The sequence below is a fragment of the Leptinotarsa decemlineata genome, unplaced genomic scaffold, assembly GCF_025532065.1.
Source record: "Leptinotarsa decemlineata unplaced genomic scaffold, Ldec_3_MD MMD2_tig00000010_RagTag_RagTag, whole genome shotgun sequence".
NCBI lineage: Eukaryota > Metazoa > Arthropoda > Insecta > Coleoptera > Chrysomelidae > Leptinotarsa > Leptinotarsa decemlineata.
In genome coordinates this window covers 11,017,727-11,038,985 of record NW_027412538.1, presented here as the reverse complement: position 1 = coordinate 11,038,985, position 21,259 = coordinate 11,017,727, and the positions used below count along the sequence as shown (strand labels likewise).

The 21,259-nt window shown below is 37.5% G+C and overlaps 1 protein-coding gene across 2 annotated transcripts in view; it reads left to right on the top strand.

Annotated features, from left to right (window-relative positions):
• Positions 1–19,677, top strand: part of LOC111513756 (uncharacterized) — a 114,745-nt gene extending 95,068 nt beyond the window's left edge. For both annotated transcript variants that reach the window (XM_074171453.1, XM_074171452.1), the window contains exons 7-12: positions 1,451–1,855; positions 3,804–4,358; positions 7,586–7,934; positions 10,088–10,582; positions 13,663–13,969; positions 17,360–19,677. In XM_074171453.1, the coding sequence (XP_074027554.1) occupies positions 1,451–1,855; positions 3,804–4,358; positions 7,586–7,934; positions 10,088–10,582; positions 13,663–13,969; positions 17,360–17,626 (2,378 nt within the window). In that variant the 3' untranslated portion in view covers positions 17,627–19,677. The remainder of the gene's footprint in view (positions 1–1,450; positions 1,856–3,803; positions 4,359–7,585; positions 7,935–10,087; positions 10,583–13,662; positions 13,970–17,359) is intronic.
• The last annotated feature ends 1,582 nt before the right edge of the window (positions 19,678–21,259 follow it).

Below are 21,259 nucleotides of genomic sequence, written 5' to 3'. Positions count from 1 at the left end.
GGTATTTCACCTGTTCAGAGAAGTTTAGTTTTCTTTTGAAGATTTCGGAAGGTTTTAAGCCCGATAAACTTATTTTCCTGGTGAAAAGGACCATCTCAGTCTTCTTGGGATTGATCGATAGTGAGTGTTCCTCACACCATGTTTCTATTAATTTGAGCCCTTCCTGCGCTCTATCGCACAGTGTGTTCACAAATCTGCCGGTCTGCAAGATAACTATGTCATCGGCATATACAATTGTGTAGAATCCATTATTGTTGAGGTGATTAATCAGGATATCCAGAACTATGTTCCAGAGGTTGGGTGATAAGACCCGTCTCTGTGGACATCTCCTCATGACCAGTCCTTTCACTGTGATGTCTTCTACATTGATACTTATTGATCTTCTGGAGAGCATCTAGAGTAGCCATTCTCCTACTACCAGGGGTACATTCCCGGAGTGTAGTTGCTGAGTAATTGTTGGAAAGGTTTTTTATTAAACGCTCCCTTGGTATCTATGAAAATACCTAGAGTGGATTCTTTGTTGACCACTGATCTCTCGATTCTATCAACCACATAGTGAAGGGCCGAATTGGTAGACCTTCCTGGAGTATATGCATGCTGATTTGGATGAAATGGGTTGTGTACTAGTACTTCATCTCTTATGAACTGTTCACATAATCTCTCCATAGTTTTCAAGAATAACGAAATTGACAGGGTTTGTTGAAGAATTGACTTATGTTTCTGTGAGTGCAAAAATGTGAGGACTATTTGTTTGCAGATATTGGTCCACTGAGTTTATATTGAGTTGAATCCTCTGATGCTGCAGAAATCGATTTTGAAGTTGCTAGGGGGCCTCTTAGCAACTGCAGTGTTACCATGCTATTCCCCTGTGGACCCTGCTGACTGTCAGAAATAGTGGTTTTCGAATAATTTCTGCAGGATGATGTCCTATAATCAGTCCCACCCGGAGATCCGATTGGGGAGCTGTTTCCCCTCCGGAGTATGTTGACCCTAGGATCACCATCATGCAATATTTTTCTATATTCCACCCTTGAAACCGGAAATAGCAATGAAACGTCAGCCCGAAAGCAATTCCACGCTACCTAAGCCGGTGCAACGGTATCTCACCGGGCGATGCCGGGTGGGATTAGCTTCTTGATTGATTGATATAAGAATGAGCACATGAGGCTACAAGAAGCTTCAACAATTGACCGAGTCATTATCCTATACTTTCAATAGAATTCGTTTGAAACGTCAAAGTGTTTTCTATGAAGGTGTGAATATTCTGCTTCAAAGCATCTATTTTGGGTAATGAGTTCTGAACAATGCTCAATATTACTTCAGCTTCAACTCCATATTACCGTGAGAAATGTTTTTGCCCCTGATTATGATGATTTGAATTTTGTTTTCATCTCTTCTCTAGCGGTAATAAGATTCAATTTTCCAATTATCGAATGATTTTTTTTTTCAGTTGGCGGTGTAAACCCGAAATCTGCACTTGGAACGGCAGCATCTTTCAGCAAAGCCAACAAGAATGCTCTGAAACTAGCCAACACATCTCTTCTATTCGAATTTGCCTCTAATGAAATCGTCAACTCTCTCCTCCATCGTCGTAGAAAACGGCAGCTCTTTGACGACAATATCATACCTTCAATTTTCAGAGACGAATTGACAGATACTCTCCAACAAATAGATCTTGGAGCTTTGATCCCGACCGATACTTTCGATGTTGATCTTCACTGTGATGATACATCTCCATGTGACCCCAGTTATCCTTTCAGGACTATGACTGGACACTGTAACAATCTGAGGTATCCCAGCTACGGAAAAAGCTTAACAACTTTCAGCAGGCTTTTGCCAAGTGTTTACGATGATGGTAAGTATGAGACAATGGATGACCTCATCCTCTTATAAGATATGCCAGGGTTCTACGAATTTATCTTCATTTATTGAAAAATGTTCAATTAGTATCATGCATAATTTACGTCAAAATTGTTTATGACTAGTTTTTCCAGTGTTTTTGATGAGTTTGTCTGTTCTATTTATATGAAAAGGTACATGAATAGTTTCATATTAGTGTATAATCTATCCATTCTCAACTGGAATGGCAATAAAAATAAGAGTACAGTCATAAACATTTCCTGCCTGCGGCCCCTAGTCGCCCAGATAATTAGTAAACGTGCTATCAAATGTAGTTGAGGAATAAAGGCTCGGCTAGCTGGACTTGCTGAATATTAATTTTTTGTCCGTTTCACAATATTTCTTCATCAGTGCCGTGTGTTCGTGGGGTTAGGTGAGGTAGTGAGTGGTTTGGCAAACCGATTTTTGAAAATTTCATCTAGAGATCAATTACTCTAACACCAAACTGATATTTTTGCACTCGACGCGCGTTTCGCTAACAAGGCTAGCATCTTCAGGAGAAGCGAATTGATATTGAATCTAAAGACAAGGGTTAGCTGTTTATATACCTGAAGTTTTTTGGTCAGATGTGGACTTTGTTGAATGAATATTATCCTAATTGATTTTTTGGTAATTAACTAGTGGAACCACCACCTGCAAATTAATTTGTCAACAAATGATTGAAAAGCAGACACTTTGCATGCCGGTATGGAAGTGGTTTCGTACCTAACGCTTTGCTTCTGTTGGCCAAAAATATAAAAGATTCGTCTGCTGATTACCACGAAGATATGACTGCGGCTTTATTCGAAACCTGGTTCAGTGAGCAGCTTCTCCCAAATATTCCTCCAAACTCGGTTATTGTTATGGATAACGCTTCGTATCATTCTCGGTTATTGACTACAATACCAAACAATAACACAAAAAAGCAGATATTGTTGATTTCATGCGAAATCATGACATGGAAATACCCGAAAAGATTCCAACGAAAAAGGTATTACTGGCGACCATAAAACAACGTAATTTCAAAAAAGAGTATATTATTGATTCGATATGACTTGGTCATATTCTCTTACGTTTGCCTCCATACTATTATGTGCTCAATCCAATTGAAATGGTTTGGGCCACAATGAAAGAAAGCTTGCGGAAATGTAATCAGTAACCGACTTTGAATGCTGTAGTGCTTGACAATATATGGCGAGTGGTGAATGAAGTATGTAATAGTGATGTGTGGAAGAACTGTGTGGCCCACGTTATAAAAGAAGAGAACAAATATTATGTGCAAAGTTCCATAAATCCGATCGTTATTCAACTCGATGATGATTCCACCTCATCCGAATATAGCGAAGAAAAATTTTGATTTTTTTAGCATTTTTGTTGGCCTTTATCATTTTGTAAATTAATGTTTGACGAGAATTCGGTGTGATTATTTGTGTTTTCATTGAATTTCAGAGTTTTCGACTCGGAAATCAACTACCTTAAATTTCGAAGTTTTTATAATTACCCATGGTGGAAAAATTCAGTCGAGATAACTTTTTCATGGGGTAATCAATTGCTATGACTGTATGAATAAGTAACTGAAAAACTACCACTGAAAAATAATATGCCGACGCCTATGTCGAGGCGGGAATTCCTTCTCTGTGCTGTTCCAATTGGTAGAAATTCTATAAATTTGTTTGAATATGTATATTACGATATAATTATGAAAAATAATCATAAAGTTTCTTATGGTTGTAAATTTGCATTATTTATGCTGATCATGATCATGGCGATGAAAAAAAAAGGAAATTATTCGAGTGACCTTGTATAGTGAATATTGTTTCAAACGATTTGTTAGTTTGAAAGTATCAGGGTGTAATTATAATGTACCATTAATGTTCAAAAGTTATCTCTCTTCTCATATAACAAAGACACTATAACTCTTTCAGGTATCTCCAAGCCCCGATCAATCGGTGTAACTGGAACTCCACTTCCAAACCCCAGGGTTGTATCAAGAGTCATCCACCCAGATATAAGTAACCTCCACAATAGGTACACTCTCATGACTATGCAGTTTGCCCAATTTTTGGACCACGACCTCACCATGACTCCCATCCACAAGGGTTTTCACGAATCAATTCCCAACTGCAGATCTTGCGACAGTCCCAGAACGGTTCATCCAGAGTGTCATCCTTTCCCAGTACCGGCAGGAGATCACTACTATCCAGAAATAAATATTACATCTGGGGAAAGAATGTGCTTCCCCTTCATGAGATCTCTGCCTGGCCAGCAGAAGTTGGGACCTAGAGAACAGGTCAATCAGAACACCGCTTTCTTGGACGCTTCTCAAGTATACGGAGAGAATCATTGTGTTTTGAAAGATCTGAAAGGACCTCTTGGGAAAATGAACTTCACTTCGCATCCTGTTAGGGGTAAAGATTTGTTGCCAACCAGTGACAAACATCCTGAATGCAAGTCAGCTTCTGGACAATGTTTCATTGCAGGTGAGATTCGGATAAAAGATGTTGATATTTTTCATAACAATACAATACAATACAATATATTTACTCCTTGAAATGATCATTTCAGAATGATGTGGAAGTCGTCAATGGTAAAACATGATATGAAAATGAAGAAAGTATTACAAAATATATGTATTTAACATACGACAGTGCTCGTATAGAAAACAAACAATCTTAAGTGTTTGTACATATACACATAATAGTCGCGATAGGCAATGCTTGACATGAAATTTTGTAGATTTGAATAAACCAAACAGAAATATATACATTTAAGATATTTTAATCGAATTAAGCGAAAAAAACTAGTAGTTTTTTTCGCTTGTCTTGTATTATAGTCATGGATAGCATTTATTTTATTGAATTCCAAATTCGAATGTTTGTGGTTTTTTCTAACAGAATGAATGAAACAACAAATTTTCAATTGAAACATAAACTGTATATCTAAAAAATCATGTGGTATATATAAATTTGACGAAGGTTCAAGATATGGTAATTTGAATATACATTTTATTATTTTATTTTGCAGTCTCTTGAGAGGATTTATTATTGATGAATTAGCTGTTCCCCAAATTGAAATTAAATATTGTAGATTTGAATAAACCAAACAGAAATATATACATTTAAGATATTTTAATCGAATAAAATTTCTAATCCTAAATAATATTTCCAAAATTGGTCTGATTTTCTTTCAACATCTCAATATGAGTATTCCAACAGAGACTTTCATCAATGTATAGTCTTAAAAATTTTGTCAAATTCTCTTTGGTTGTGATTTTGTTCTTAGTTATCAACATTGAAGAAGACTTTTCATAATTCACAATTAATTTATGATAATTTAACCAAGAGGTTAGCAATATAATGTCATTTTTCATGTTATTGTAAACTTCTTTAGTATCACTATAAAAGTAAAGCAATGATGTGTCATCCGCGTATAACTTGATATTTCCTTTCAACAATAATTTTGAAACAGAATTTATGTAAATCAAAAATAAAACTAGACCCGAAATAGACCCTTGTGGAACACCACAGGTGATAGTTTTCAATGAACTGGCATTTTTCCTTAGACACATAAACTGTTTTCTGTTAGATAAATAATTTTCAAACCATCTATGGATAATTCCTCGAATACCAATACTATATAAATGAGTTTTATTTACAAAAATGAGATGTTGAAAAAAATTACAAAATTGAAGAAACTAAAAGTTAAACTTTCCCTCGGTTATCTTGAAGGCGCGATTTTGTTCCATCCTTTACATAAAAGAGGACGTATGCTTCTCCACTCACAAGCGACTTTGGTGAAATTGGTGACACGTGTGAATCATTGTATTTGTGCCACGCGCTAGTATACGGGTGTCTGCAGTATGCTGTATAATGTCCTCTGTTAGTAGTCCCACTGTGATTTAAAAGTGCATATAGATTATAACAAGTAGCCACATTTTCTCCTGCAAAATTGTCCATATCCAATCCTTCTAGAGGAAATTCGATGACATCATTCAATTTGCCTCTATTTTCAGTTGTAGAGAATCTTTTTAAATGTATTACTAAAATATAGAGAAACTTGTGAATTGATAGGGACTTTATGCATTTTCTCCTTTCCTTGCATTTCGAACACGTCGGTTTTTCAATTCCATCCAAAGTTTCTTCTCTTGTAAAATAATCTAAGCATTGCCACAAACTCAATTGGTCGGTTCTTTGTGGTATGGAGAGAGACAAATCCCAGAAAGGATCGAATGTTACTGAAGAGTATCCACAGTGTGTGCATTTCATTGTGGATTTCAATTGGCCAACGAAATTATCTACAATCTTAGAGTTATGCATCCTCAAATATGTGAGCCATGACTCTTGTGCATTTCCGCTGTCGCTCAATTTTTCGTCAATATTCGTTAAGATTGGTTTAGGTTTCTCATTAATTATATTAACCTCTTCATGTAATCCTTCTAAAAGATAACGGAGAAACTCCTGGGCGTCTTGATGGGAATTACCCATGAATCGAGGAGAAAAACTTTGAATCTGATTTTTTAAGGAGGCTGTATTTACTACTTTATCAAAAGAATCTTCTGACCACAACTCAGACCTGCGACTTCAAGAAACCCCACAGGAAAAAGTCTAGAAGGGTCAAATCGCATGACCTTGGTGGCCAATTCACATCACCCCTGCAAGAGATAACCTTATCCTCAAATCGTTCATACAAAGTGTCAATCGTAGCGTTTGCTGTGTGGCACGAAGCGCCATCCTGCTGGAACCACATGTCATCTAGGTCCATATGGTTCAATTTGGGCCATAAGAAATTAGTTATCATCTTTCTGTAGCGCTCGCTGTTGACGGTGACCGCCACACTAACGTCGTTTTAAAAAAAGTACGGACCAATTACGCCGCCGGCCCAAAATCCACACCAAACGGTAAATTTTTGAGGATGCATTATCACCTGGTGAACCTCGCGTGGGTTGGTGTCGGCCCATATACGGCAATTTTGCTTGTTAACACCGCCATTCATCCAAAACTGCGCCTCGTCACCAAGATGATTTTTTGGTCGAAATTGGGGTCCTCTTCCAAACGATTCGAATCCCAGTCAGCGAACAAACGGCGTTGTACATGGTCATGAACTTTGAGCTCCTGGGTCAATTGGATCTTGTACGGGTGTAGGCCCAAGTCCCGACGCAAAATTCGCCAAGTTGAAGTCTGCGAAAGGCCGAGTTCTTGTGCACGGTGAGGAATAGACTGCCTCGGGTTCTGCTGTACACTTTCACGGATCTTGTGTTCCTTGAACGTACGGGTTTTGGCTGATTGTTTACTGAACAGGTACTCTCAAATTTGGCCACCAAACGTTGAAGAGTCGACTGTGAAGGGCCACCACGTCTACCGTAAAATGGGCGCAATGCGCGCAACGTTTGCGTTAACGAACACTCACTTTGATAATAAAGTTTTATCATTTGAACCTGCTGTTCAATCGTGTAACATGCCATGATGATTTGGCATAAACCACTGAATAATAAACAAAAGATTTGACAGATGTCACCAAAACAAAATGGCCGCCACGGGGCGCCAAAATCTACCCGCGCCAATTGATTTAGTTGCACTTTCCGTCGATCTATCGGGGCAAAATCAATTTTGACAATAGTAAATTACATTATGTTTCATTGAGAAACATACCTTTCCTGATGTAGAAAAACGCAGTACTTTCAATATGTTTATGAATGTTTCTTTTACAGGTGATGGTAGAGCCTCTGAACAACCTGCTCTTACAGCCATTCACACCATCTTTCTCCGTGAACACAACAGATTAACAGACGCATTGCGGCACATAAACCCTCACTGGGACGAAGACAAACTTTTTGAACATGCCAGGAAAATACTGATAGCTGAGAACCAGCATATAACCTACAACGAGTTCTTACCGAGGATTTTGGGATGGAATGCGATGAATCTTTATGGTTTGAAACTTTTACCTCAGGGATATTACAAGGAATATAACCCCACTTGCAACCCATCGATTGTTACTGAGTTTGGTGCTGCTGCATTCAGAATTGGGCATTCTCTGTTGAGACCTCACATTCCTAGGTTAGTAGAACTCACATTTGTACTGGCGTGAAGTGGTATGAATCACAAATTGACAATTTATACGCATACACATTTTTATTTTTCCAAAATGATTCATACTTGATTGAATACCTAGACATTTCATATATATTTATTTCAATATTAACATATGTATGTCACCAAAGGGATTTGTAGCTTTATAACGTCTATTTATTATACGCGAACGCTTTCGAAAGCTGGATGTGCATCTTCTTGACTCTACTCAAACATCTTGTTTGTTTCTTATGCGGTTAGAACGCCTCAGTGCAGGTACTGCAGTTGAATTTGCCTACATTTGTGTTACAGCAAGTAATATCCTTTGTGTTGGATGTTCTTCAGGTTTACTGTTTCTAGGAATGTGTATTGTATCGTGTAGTATATTGAACATTCAATATACTACTGTAAGACTGTAAGATCTCGGTGAATTTTTATTCAATTCAATCGAATTTAGTGTATTCCAATCAGTGGTCATTTTTGGCGAGTTTTCACTTTTGGAAAGAGCCTGGATGGCTCAGTGGTATCCAACCTCTGTCCGGAACGTCTCTTGGTGTCCTAAAGGATCCGATCCTAAAAAGGGATCATTCAGGTTGTACAGATGCAAAGGAAAACGGATACTGAAACGTGACAATTTCTGTCACATTTGTGATAGATCAGTCTCCACCAGGGTCTTCAGATCCTCATCCTGGATTACTGTAGGATGAATACTTCGGAGCTTGTTTCGGAGGCTGAAATGGCGGAACGAAATTTCGCAAACCAACGTCTAATCATCATTTCCAAATACCAGTTAGATTTTTTGGGCTGTTTCGGCAGCACTTTGGTTCAATTTGAATTTGTAGAGAAGGATTGGACAAAAACCGTTGAACGACATCATATAGTAATATATAACTACTGTGTAGTATACTGAATGTTCGATATACTGCACCAGTGGCTCAGACATAATCTATATCAATCAATTTATTTCTGTCTTATCTAAATTGATGATGATTTTCAAATGAGAGTATGTTTCTAGACTGTACTTCTAGTCATTTCCGAAAATGTTTGTAAGTTATCTCAGCTGATCTTCACTAGAGCGATATCTAGTTGAAATATGATAACTCCTAGATAAGATTTGAAGAATTTTATGATCAATAGTTATTCCTAATATTTTTGCCATTCCTACGCTTGATGATTTGAATTTGGATCCTCTGGAGTGGAATGGATCTATGGGAAAAACTTTTTCTTCACCAAAACAAAGATGTTGTCTTTCGACACGCGTTTCGCTAACCAAGTCAGCATCATCAGGAGATGACTGAAACTAGTGGAGGGTGGTTAAATTCTCTTCTAGTATTTTGTTATTGTCTTAGTGCTAGTATTCTTCCTCCACGCATCAGATTCTGAAGCCTTTAAGGTGTTTTTTATAACTAGAACACCCGAAAATGGCAATTCTTCCTCATTTTTATACGTGAACTTTATATTGAGTACATTCAGATATATCCCTGATGGCTTCCACTAAAAATTGCTTGTCTACATTTTCTTCGCATGGTCGCGCTCCTTTCAAGTAAAGCAAGATATGATATCGAGAAGGAAGGTATCAAGAATATTGTTGGAAGCAATGAATAGTCTTCAAACTTGGTGGATAAGGAAGAAAAATCCAGAGAGTGCCGTTGTAAATCCTCGACGTTTCGTGATTCGAACCAAAATACACTAACGGATTGGTTGGAATCTTTGAAAAATTCAATATGAAAGTGGCCTATAAAACTGCCAATAGTGTTAGGTAACCCGAAAATCATCTAGAAAATATCATTGTCTTTCTTCGTAGTTTCGGCTGTAGCTTCAGTTGTTGAGTTTCGTTATCGATGTAGATTAGAATAGAGAACAAAAATGAGCCAAAACTGTCTTCCAATAGAACCATAGTAGATGAGTAAGCTTGGTCCTGCCTCAAAATCCCATGTATTTTCTTATGGAGCTTTCTTTTTGCAATTTTCATGATAAACGAGGGTGGGGGAAAGAAACGTGTGACGTAATCGATGCAGAGCCAGGACCAAGCTTGCTCATCTACTAACCATGCATGTATTTTTATATTTTTCAAACTACTATCTGTCAGTACAACCAGATATAATTATCTATAGGTAATAAATAGTTATTATTATTTGTAGGTTGAGTGCAACATACCAAATCATCGACCCCCCAATTCTGCTTCGTGACGGATTTTTCAAGACCGACATCATGATGAGGGAAAACATGGTAGACGAAATCGCCAGAGGTCTGGTATCCACTCCTATGGAAACTCTCGACCAATTCATAACAGGCGAAGTCACGAACCATCTCTTCGAAGACAGAAAGATACCATTCTCAGGTATCGATCTGATTGCACTCAATATTCAGAGAGCGAGAGATCACGGTATACCGTCCTACAATAATTACAGGGCCTTGTGTAATCTGAAGAGAGCTACCAGTTTCGAAGATCTTGCTAGAGAAATTCCTCCGGAAGTCATCACGAGATTGAAGAGGCTTTACGCCACCGTGGACGACATTGATCTTTTCCCTGGAGCTATGTCTGAGCGGCCTCTACAAGGAGGACTGATTGGGCCCACTTTTGGATGTATCATTGCTATCCAGTTCAGACAATTGAGGAAATGCGATAGATTCTGGTGAGTTTACAATATTCCAATCGTATTTTTTTTGTGGTATCAATTTTAATAATCCAACACCTGAATCTAAAATGTTATATCCGATTCCTTTCAGTAGTGAAAGATGTTTTCGAATCAAGTCAATTCTATTGAAGTCGGTTAAAATATGTCAAATCGAATCAAATTATTTATTTTTCTGTTTCACAATTTCATAAGTACTTGCATTAGGAATAGTCAGTACAAGCTGAATTATACAAATTACGTTATTTCAAAAGTTTCATCCGTTTTAATGAGTCTACTTTAAACAGTAACCTCCCAGTGAATATACAGGGCTATTCAAATTCGTTTCTGTACATGGGGATCCCGTAAACGCTGAGAGATATAGTGTCGGTTAAATTTTGGCAAAGTTGCGTATTTTAGAGACCTATCCAATGATGTGAAGAAATCGAATATAGCTCTTTTGGTTCTGGAGATATACAGAAAAAACCAAAAAAATTCAAATTATTTTTTTGCCTATATCTTATACAGGGTGTCATCTGACTTGAGTCACCCCCATTTTTTAATTTTTAAATACGGACCTGCATTTTTTGTTGTAGTTTTTGGATCGTAGACGTTCGCTTCATACTGAGAAATGAATACAATTTCATTTTCCGGGATTTTTGGGTAATATTCGATTATAATTGTGTGAATCATTTCCTTTTGAATTACGGCACTGAAAATTGGTTGACTGAGTTGAAAAAAACATAATAGCAACTTTCACGTCTCCCTATGTACCGTAAAGTTTTTCGAGAGTTTTTTTTCATTTTCCTGAGAGTTTTCTACAATGAACTTCGAATAAGAAAATCTTTTATGAATATCTGAAACAAAAATACATCATATGTGTTTTGGTGCGTAGAAAAAAAAAGTAGCAACAATAACATCCGAAACGAACACTTCAATTATAATGAAAATTGAAATAAAGTTAGTAATTTATATACACGAAAACATTAATTGTACAATAAATGTTCGAATCGGAGTCCTTTCATTTCGAGACAACTAATGGGACAATAAGATGGTTTGCAAGATCACCAGATCTTACTATTTTGGACTATTTTCTATGGGGGACTTTGAAAAATAGGATTTACGCTGGCAGAGAGATAGAAAATGTGGAGGACTCGAGATTGAGGATGTTGAATGATTTCGCAACAATGCAGCAAATAAGTGTATTAAGGGCAATGAATAATATGAAAAACCAAGTTTAAAAATGTCTCGAAATGGAAGGACTCCAATTCGAACATTTATTGCGCCAATAACTTTTTTGGGTACCTATATAAATTACTTCATTTCAATTTTCATTACAATTATAGTGTTCGTTTCGGATGTTATTATTGCTATCATTTCTTTTTCTGCTTATTGAAACACATATGATATATTTTTGATATAGATATGCTTCAAATAATCATAAAAGCTTCTCTTATTCGAACTTCATTGTAGAAAACGCTCAGAGCAATGGAAAAAATATGAATAGGTACCTAAAAAAACCTCTCAAAAACTCTTGAATTCAATTTCTCAGTATGAAGTGAACGTCTACGATCCAAAAACTACAACAAAAAATACAGGTCCGTATTCAAAAATTCACAGATGGGGTGGCCAAGTCAGATGACACCCTGTAGAAAAGATTCATGGATATTTTCTGGGAGCCCACATCAAGTGGCAATGGCAAAATGTGGAGAGATTTTCAAAATGTTTGCGAATTAAGAATATATAGGCAAAAAAATTATTTGGGATTTTTTGGTTTTTCCTGTATATCTCCAGAACCAAAAAAGATATATTCGATTTCTTTACATCATTGAATAGTCTCTGAAATACACAACTTCGCCACTTTATCTCTTATCGTTTACGAGATCCCCATGTACAGAAACGAATTTGAATAGCCCTGTATATTCAATTGAATAGGAATGAGTATAATTTCAATCAGTGGTCTTTTTTGGTTGGTTTTCGCTTTTGCAAAGTGCCTGGGTGGCTCAGCGGTATCGAACCACTGTCCGGAACGTCTCCTGGTGTCGTAAAGGACCCCCTTTTCATTACATGTGACGATCCAATCCAAAAAAAAAGTTGTTTTGGTTGTGCAGAAGGAAAGGAGAACAGACTCCGAACGAAACGTGACAATTTCTGTCACGTTTATGATAGATCAGTCTCCGTCAGGGTCCTCAAATCCTCATCCTGGATTTCTGTAGGACCTGGTTGATTGTGTGGGCTATTGCGGCAGCATTTTGATTCAAATTGAATTAGTAGAGGAAGATTGGTTGAGAATCATTAATCGACATTATGCAGTGATAAGCATGTTACAGCATCAATAATAATATTTGTTGCAAGATTTCTTTAGATTCCAAGTTTGATCTATGCAACTGATTCATTCAAACACAAGTTTAATTTATGTAATATCAATGTATCTCTCTGGTATCTGTAGAGTAGGGAGGGTGAGTGTAGACCCACAGCACTTTCCAGGTCACTAGGAGACATCTCCTTTATACTGGCAGGTGTAAGCCAAAACACGCCGAACACACACTCTGTTTGGCAACCTTGAGGTGTGTCACGGCGGCCTCCACGAAAGTTTTTGAAGGTGCAGCGACATTACTGTCGTTGCGCGGCATCTTCAACCTTTTTGGGTTTTTTTTTCGTGGAGGTGCACAAGTGCGGGAGCTTTCCTGCAGGGACAGCCGGTTCTTTGCCTTTATTCAAGGCGGAGCTCTTGGCGCCCGCCGCAGAAAGTGCCCTTGCTGTTGGAGGTGGCACGAGGGGAACGAGGAGGGTGAACTTATAGTTGCTACCTGCCTCTTTCACTCTCTTTCTCCTTCTGGCCTCGACGCCGCAGGTGCGCTTACGCCTTGGTTTCTGTATCACATCACGAGGTGATCTGCTATGTCCTCATTCCAAGTGGTAGATTAGTGTGTACATTTCTATTCATCCCCAGCCACCGCCTCAGATTGTGGTGAGCACTTCTGTCCAGCCTCGAGATTGGTTTTTGTTGTTTCTGTTTTGGGCTATTGCTGATAATTTTCCCCACTTGGGTCATAACTACAAGAACTTTCAAAACATATGAGATTTCCGATATTTTGTAGGTACGAAAATGAAGATCCTGTAGTGCGATTCACTGAAGCACAGTTGAGCGAAATTCGAAAAACCACCCTCGCCAAAATTCTTTGCGAGAACATGGACATAGAAGGGGAAATGCAGCGAGCAGCATTCGACCTCCCTTCAAATTTCCTCAACCCAAGAGTTCCTTGTCACTCACTGCCAGAGATCAACTTGAATGCCTGGAAAGAATTTGGTAACGGAAATGGATGTATAATTGGAGACAAGCAGGTCTCGGTGGGAGAATCTGCTTTTCCTACTCCATGTACAAGCTGCATATGCACAGCCGAAGGAGTAAGTATTTGCAATGGAAAATGTATTCAAATTTGCCTGAAAAGTATAGTTAGTTTGGTGATGGCATGATTGGGAAAAATATGTTGGTAACACTCCTCTCAACCAAGTTAGCACTGTCAGGAGATGACTGAAACTGAATCTTACAATTGAACTCATGATCATTATTATTGGTAATTGTTTCTAAACACATAAAATTCGCTATTTAAACTTGGTTGAGTGTCAGGAATAGCTTTGAGCTACATTTTGCCTATTTTTATCAAATCAGTGACGACAATATCTGGGATATTTGTCGAGAATCCCTCGTAGGTAGTTTCCTCACGGGTTTTCATTTCATATATCAAAAAAAACCCACTTTGTACCTTTCACTTACTTCAACAACCATTTGCCAAACTATATTTTTTGTGAAGCACTGTTTGGAACCTTTGGTTCAACAGTGAATTATTGGAGTTTTCTCCCAACACCAAACCATTATTTTAACACCTAAAAACGTGTTTCGATCACCAAATGATCATATTCAAGAGGAAGTTTGATCTTCCTCTTCTTCCTCGTCCTCAAGAGGAACACCACACCAAACACCAAACCGTTATTTTAACACCTCGACACGTGTTTCGATCATCTTCAAGAGGAAGTTTAATCTTCCTCTTGAAGATGAGGAAGAAGAGGAAGATCAAACTTCCTCTTGAAGATGATCATTTGGTGATCGAAACTATATTTCGTTGGAATTCCATAATGCCAATGACACAATGACTATGCACGTAGAATATGTTACGAATGAAATAAGGTGTATTGAACGAATTTGAGTTTTTCGAAAATATTTTTGACAGCACAGTTACGTACATTATATTTCAGTCTAGTACAGTTCCATATCAACTATGGAATATCTGTGTGGGGAAGAATTACAGATAATCGTCTCATCAACGTCACTCAAAAATTGCTCATCAAAATTATGTTCAATAGAGATTATACCTTAACGTCTTGAACACTTTCCACTGAAACTAAATTTTTTTATATGTAGTCATCTGTACTTCCCGAGTTTCACAATGTATCATGAGAGATATTCAACGAAATTATGGTATTTGCACAACACCAGATTTGAACAAGAACTCCCAAGAATCCTCAAAGAAGGCACATCAAGAAGTCAAAATTTTCTCACATACTTGTGCCCTGTTGCCTATACAGAAGTTTTATTTGAAAGAAAGTCTATCACATATAATACCAGATTCAATAAAGAACTGTAATTATGGCTAATTATCAAAACAATAGGTGTGATACATGAGATATTAGAAAAAAAAGAAGCAGTGATACAGAAAGAAAAAGCACATGTTCTCACAAACAAGAATGTGATTATTCACAAGTATAAATGTGAATAAATTCACAATGCATCATCTACACCTACTTTGTATGTATATATCTACTTTCATCCATGTTTTAATTTCTATTTGTTATTATTGCTCATCATCATGCAACTCTGTAGAGCTGAAATCTTTCAGAACAAGAACTAACCTTATAACATCTGCGCTGAGAAAAAAAATGCGTTCTTTTCGTTCAAAATTGGCTTTATTCATCAACATAATCTTCATCAAGAGGCACACGATCATTCCAGCGCGCTCTAACATTCCAATGCCACTTTAGTACAACGATTTGTTTTCTGCCCCAATTTTTTATAATTTTTTCCTTTCAACTGACATCACGCACAAATTATGTCAACTTACTTCATTGTTTCACATGAATTTTTATATCATGCACAGACTCTTATCAGTTTCGATGGCTTGTCATGTTCTTTTCTGCATTTCTTCCTGTTTATACAGTGCATTTCTTCAATGTCCCCCCCTTTTATTTTTTGAACGGGATAATGAAATTATTGCATAAATACTTCATTTTGAAGTAAAATTGATATGGAAAGGGGGGTCTTGTTACACATCTTTTTGAAGTTCCTGATAAATGCTTCACAACCCTAGAATATAATGTCAGAATCTTCAACTACTGCAAATAAGTGCTTTTAATAAGTGCATTGAAATTTAACTACATGATATGAGATAATAAGCTTGAGGTCAGTTCAGAAAATGCTCGAAATGGTTAACTTGAACTTTATGACATATGAACAGCCTATCCGATATTTCACGCCGAACATTTTCGAACACAGTAACGTCAATATCACTACAAATATCAATTATTTTCTGCCGTATATTCAACATTGAAGCAGGTTCAGTTTCGTACACCTTTTGATTCAAATAGCCTCATGAAAAAAATCCAAAGGTGTCAAATCTGGCGAGCGGGCGGCCATTTTGTATGACCTCGACGGCCAATCCAATGACCGGGAAAAGTAGTATCCAAATAGTTTCTTACTTGTCTGGAGTAATGTGGTGGTGCTCCATCTTGTTGGAATACAATATCCAGATCGAATTCATTAGGATTCGCTTCGACGATTTCAGTGATGAGAGGGTCAACAGTAGTTTCCAGCATATTCAAATACAGTTTCCCTGTTGAATTCTCATCAATAAATAGAGGTCCTACAATATGGTTGCCCAATATTTCTGCACAAACGTTAATTTTTTCTGGATATTAGGTGTGTGTTTCCCGGAAAACGTGAGGGTTGGTGTCAATCCAATAACGGCAATTTCGTCTGTGAACATTGCCGTTTGAACAAATGCACAATCGTCACTAAACCAAATATTGTGGAGATAGTTAGGATGCCTTGCAATGGTTTCCATCATGATTTCGCAGAAGTCTCTTCTTTGATTAGGGTCATATTCAGTTAATTCGTGTACCATTTTAATTTTGTATGAATGATACCTATTCTTCTTCAAAAATGTCTTCACAGTAGAAGGATACACCTCACATACATTCCCGACGGAATAAGTAGACTGTTCAGGATTTACTACCATCTCACCAATTATCTGCACTTGCAGTTCTTCCGGAATGTACGGATGACCTGGGGGCATTTTGTTATGTACACTACCGGTGGTTGTGAATTTTCTACAGATAGGACGTTTCGGAAAATATGTTAGATAAAAAGGAATATTTATAGAAATATCGATATTAATGTATTGTTCTCAGGAAATTATTGAATGTTATGCCATTTTGTAGTAGGTGAAGATATTGATTTCATATTTGAAGGTTATAAAGTACTTGTCAGAAGCTTCAAATTGATATATCACAAGACCCCCCTTTCCATTCAATTTTTCCCCCAGATGGCGCCCAGTCGCCATCTTGAAAGTTCCATCTGTCAATTTTACTTCAAAATAAAGTATTCATGCATTAATTTCATCATCCCAAACATCAATTTTTTGAGTTGAGCCGTTAAAATATAAAAGGAGGGGGGATATTAAAGAAATGCACTGTATGTATTCAATTTTCCGAAAAGAACATCATTATTATCTTTATTTCCAGGGCAACTGCGCATCACTGAGGGTCACAGACTGCCGCCAGCTCATGCGAGAATGGTCACGGAATGCGATCCTCCAGGACGAAGTTTGCACGGCCCAATGCGGCTTCCTGCTGAGGGGATCAGACTCCTCGTCCGTCCCCCGCGGTCTTCGCCCACCTCCCTTGAGGAACGTACGGCAGGGCCGCCCCCCGAGATTCCCCTCAACCATTTCGGACTCAGGGTTCGGGGGTTTCAGGTTTCCAGATCTCTCGCCGTTCATAGCAAAATGAAAAAAGGATGAAAGGTGGAATGAATGAGTTGTATTTATAATTGTTATGTAATTTTTGTATATAAACTTTTTGTGGAGTTTCCGTCTGCCGGAGCTGGCGAAGAAAAAAGTGGGTACAGAGTGGAACATATTGAGTTTCGAAACCTTTAATTTCTGAAACTGTACTGAAATCGCTGTTAACTATATCTTTTTTCATGAATCTGTTTTTATATTCATGAATTTTGTACACCTTCATAAATTTCCTTTGAAGTTATTCAATATCACAGAAAAATCAAGAATAGTTCCTTGCAATTGGCATCAAATAGTGGAATATATAACAGACTAACGAGGGTTGCCTTTTATATTTCGGGATTAGAGGGCAAAAACAAATATTAATCATCAAAAATCACTTTATTGTTTTCAAAACTATTCCCCATGAAGACCTATACACTTTTGCATTTGTTTGAACCAATTGTCGAAGCACTTTTGCCACTCTGATTGAGATATCTCCAAAACATGGATTCTGAATGCAGCAACTGCTCCTTCAGGTGTCGAAAAACGTTGACCTCTCTGTTTTTTACGTGCGGGAATAAAAAGAAGTCATTCGGGTCAACGGCAGGACTATACGGCGAATAACTTTTCAAATCGAGGTTTTGGGTGTTCAACAATGCAGTTGTTTGAGCCGATGTGTGAGAGCTCGCTTGTCGTGGTAAAGAGTGATCCGTCTTCGGCGGTTGGTTTTCCTGATTTCTTGGAAGACAACTGGCAAACAAATGGTTGTGTACCACTCAAAATTGTCTGTTCTGCGTTTTTCTGGTGGTACGGTTGCGACATGTTCAGTTTTTCTGAAAAAACAGGCGACCATTTGCTTGGAAGTGCTTCGTGTGTTGGATTTGGCTCATCTTGAAACACCCATACAGTCGACTGCTGTTTACTTTCGGGCGCATACGCGTAAATCCACGATTCATCACCTGTCACGATGTCATAGACGGGTTCCGAAGCACCGCGATAGTATTTTTGAGCATTTCCACCGACCAATCGACACGAGCCTTTTTTTGAGCGATTGACAAATTGTGTGTGATCCAACGCGAACAAATTTTTTTGACAGTCAAATGTTAGTGCAACATTGAATGTATGCTGGTCCGACTAATGTCTACGGTTGCTCAATCTCACGATAGGTCACATGACGATCTTGCAATATCAGTTCGCGCACAGCATCAATGGTTTTCGGAACAACAACTGATTTTGGACGATCTTCACGAAATTCGTTTTGGAGTGAACTACGACCACGATTAAATTCACCATACCATCGATAAACACTGGTGCTTGATGGAGCTTCATCGCCAAAAATTGAATTAAGTTCATCCATTCACTGTTGCTGAGTTAATCCACGTCGAAAGTTGTAAAAAATAATCGCACGAAAATGTTTACGATTTAATTTCATTTTTGGGTCGAGATGAATCTTTTAAGTTACTGTAAACAACACAAAAAGCGCGCGTATGTCAAAACGTTCTGGGTACGTATAAGCTCAAAAATGTCCAACTTTACGATAGAACTGTCAGTTGTCAGATTGCAACACCAGGGTTGCCAAATCCCGACATATAAAAAGCAACCTTACTCGAGTCTGTATTATAACAAACCATTTTTCATTAGTGATATCAAGTTGTTACCATTATTAATGTGTGAACACAATTTTGACATTTTGTGTCGAGAGCTCTAGAAGCATAAAAAGGAATGTTTCCTTGAAAACCTTGTACCTACTCTACAAATGATATGTAATATAGCCCTCTGTATGAATGATTTGTATTCTTTAAGGGAAGTGTATCTACATACTCAAATATGTGATTAGTTGCGTAATCTTCATTCTGGTCTATTGAAATATTACTAAAAATAATTGTTTTGTTAGATCTCCTATCAGAGTTACAAAAAATTCTTGGTTAGGTACTTGTTGATTCCTCTTGTACTAATGTATGAAATCTGAAATTTGACCAGTGATATCTCAAGTACAATACTTTGAAAGTAAGTGTATTTTATGTATATTCTCAAAATGTATATTAAATATCTATTATTTGATACTTGTTTTATTGAATTCCTTCAAAAATATGAATTGACCAACAGTTGAAGAAAATCCATTGTGAGGTACTCAAAAAACTTTCTACTCAGTAGAATCAATCAATCAAGATATAACTTTGTTGTCCAACAAACAAACTTTTCATCGTGAAAGCATAAAATCGTAGTTACTGCATCAAAGGATATGATGTAGTTAAGCTATTTTCTACTAATTTTTGTCTAACGAATTCAAATAAAACCATAAGAATTATGGAATATTTTCATTTTGTTACATTTTTAATTCATCGAGCTTGAAAAAACACATTTGAATATTCTTGGAACTGAAAATTGATACAAAGCAGCAGGTGAACAAACACAAGTCAGAACAGCTGACTTGTTTTCACCGTTGCAAATATTTGTTTGAAGGTGATTGACAATGTTTCATGATGAATTCCATTAGTTCGGACTTCCATTGTCTGATATTATATAAAATGATTTGAAATCTCTGAAAGAACTAATAAAAAGGAAGAATTGAAAAAAAAAGCTGGAAAAAACCACAAACTTCGTTTGTGAAGATCAAATCGTGAGGTGTAAGTTTTGAAAATGAAAAATTAAGAGATTCCAAGCCAAGTTACTTTACGACGTTTCGATTGTTAGTATCCACAATCGTCTTTGGGTGATGACTGGACTTATTCCTCCGAGATCTGACTATTTATAGGTCATTCGAGTGCTTTCACCTTTCACCTATTCCTTGTTTCCTCTTTCCGCTTCATTGGTTTCAGCGGGAGATGACCGTTTGGCGGGAGTTGGCCATTTTTCTCTTGATTATGAGTTTCCATATGTTGCGTATCTTTATGCTAGCTTGGCTGAATACCTTATTGGACAACGTGTATGTGGCTTCTTTGAATTTTCTTCTCAACCAATGTTCCTCCCTGTGTATGATCTCAGCTTGCGACCACACGATGTTGTGTTGATGGGCCGAAACATGGTCTGTTATTCCTGATTTGCTGGTTTTCCCACGCTGGGTGTGTTTCTTGTTCACGGAATGCGAACTTTTAATGGCCTCTTAGTTTCACCGACATAGCATTTTCCGCACTCGCAGGGTATCCGGTAAATGCATTTCTTGGAATAGCAGTCCTCATTTGGCTGTTACGGATAATGTTCCCAGATCTGAAACAGGTTCTGATGTTGTACCTGGACCCAATTCTTCTTATCCTTTCCGATAATCCTCTGATGTACGGAAGTGCTAGCACTGGTTGTGACGGTTTCTCTTTCTTGCGAGGCTCCTGCTGTCTTTCAGTCAAAGTCTATTCCACCATCGCTTTGTAGAAGCCATTCCGTTGAACATAATTTTTGATGATGTCTAGTTCCTTCTCGAGACCTTCCTTCGTATCACAGAGCCCTAAAGCTTGGTCTAATAGAGTCTTAATGATTCCTCTTTCAGTCGATTGATGGTGGTTCAGATACTGTCCCTTGAGGGTGGGTTTTCGGTATACAGATGTTTCCCACTTACTTAATATAATTTTTATTTCCAGGTATTTCAAATCTTTTTATATAATATCAGACGATGGAAGTCCGAAATAATGGAATTCCAAATATATATAAT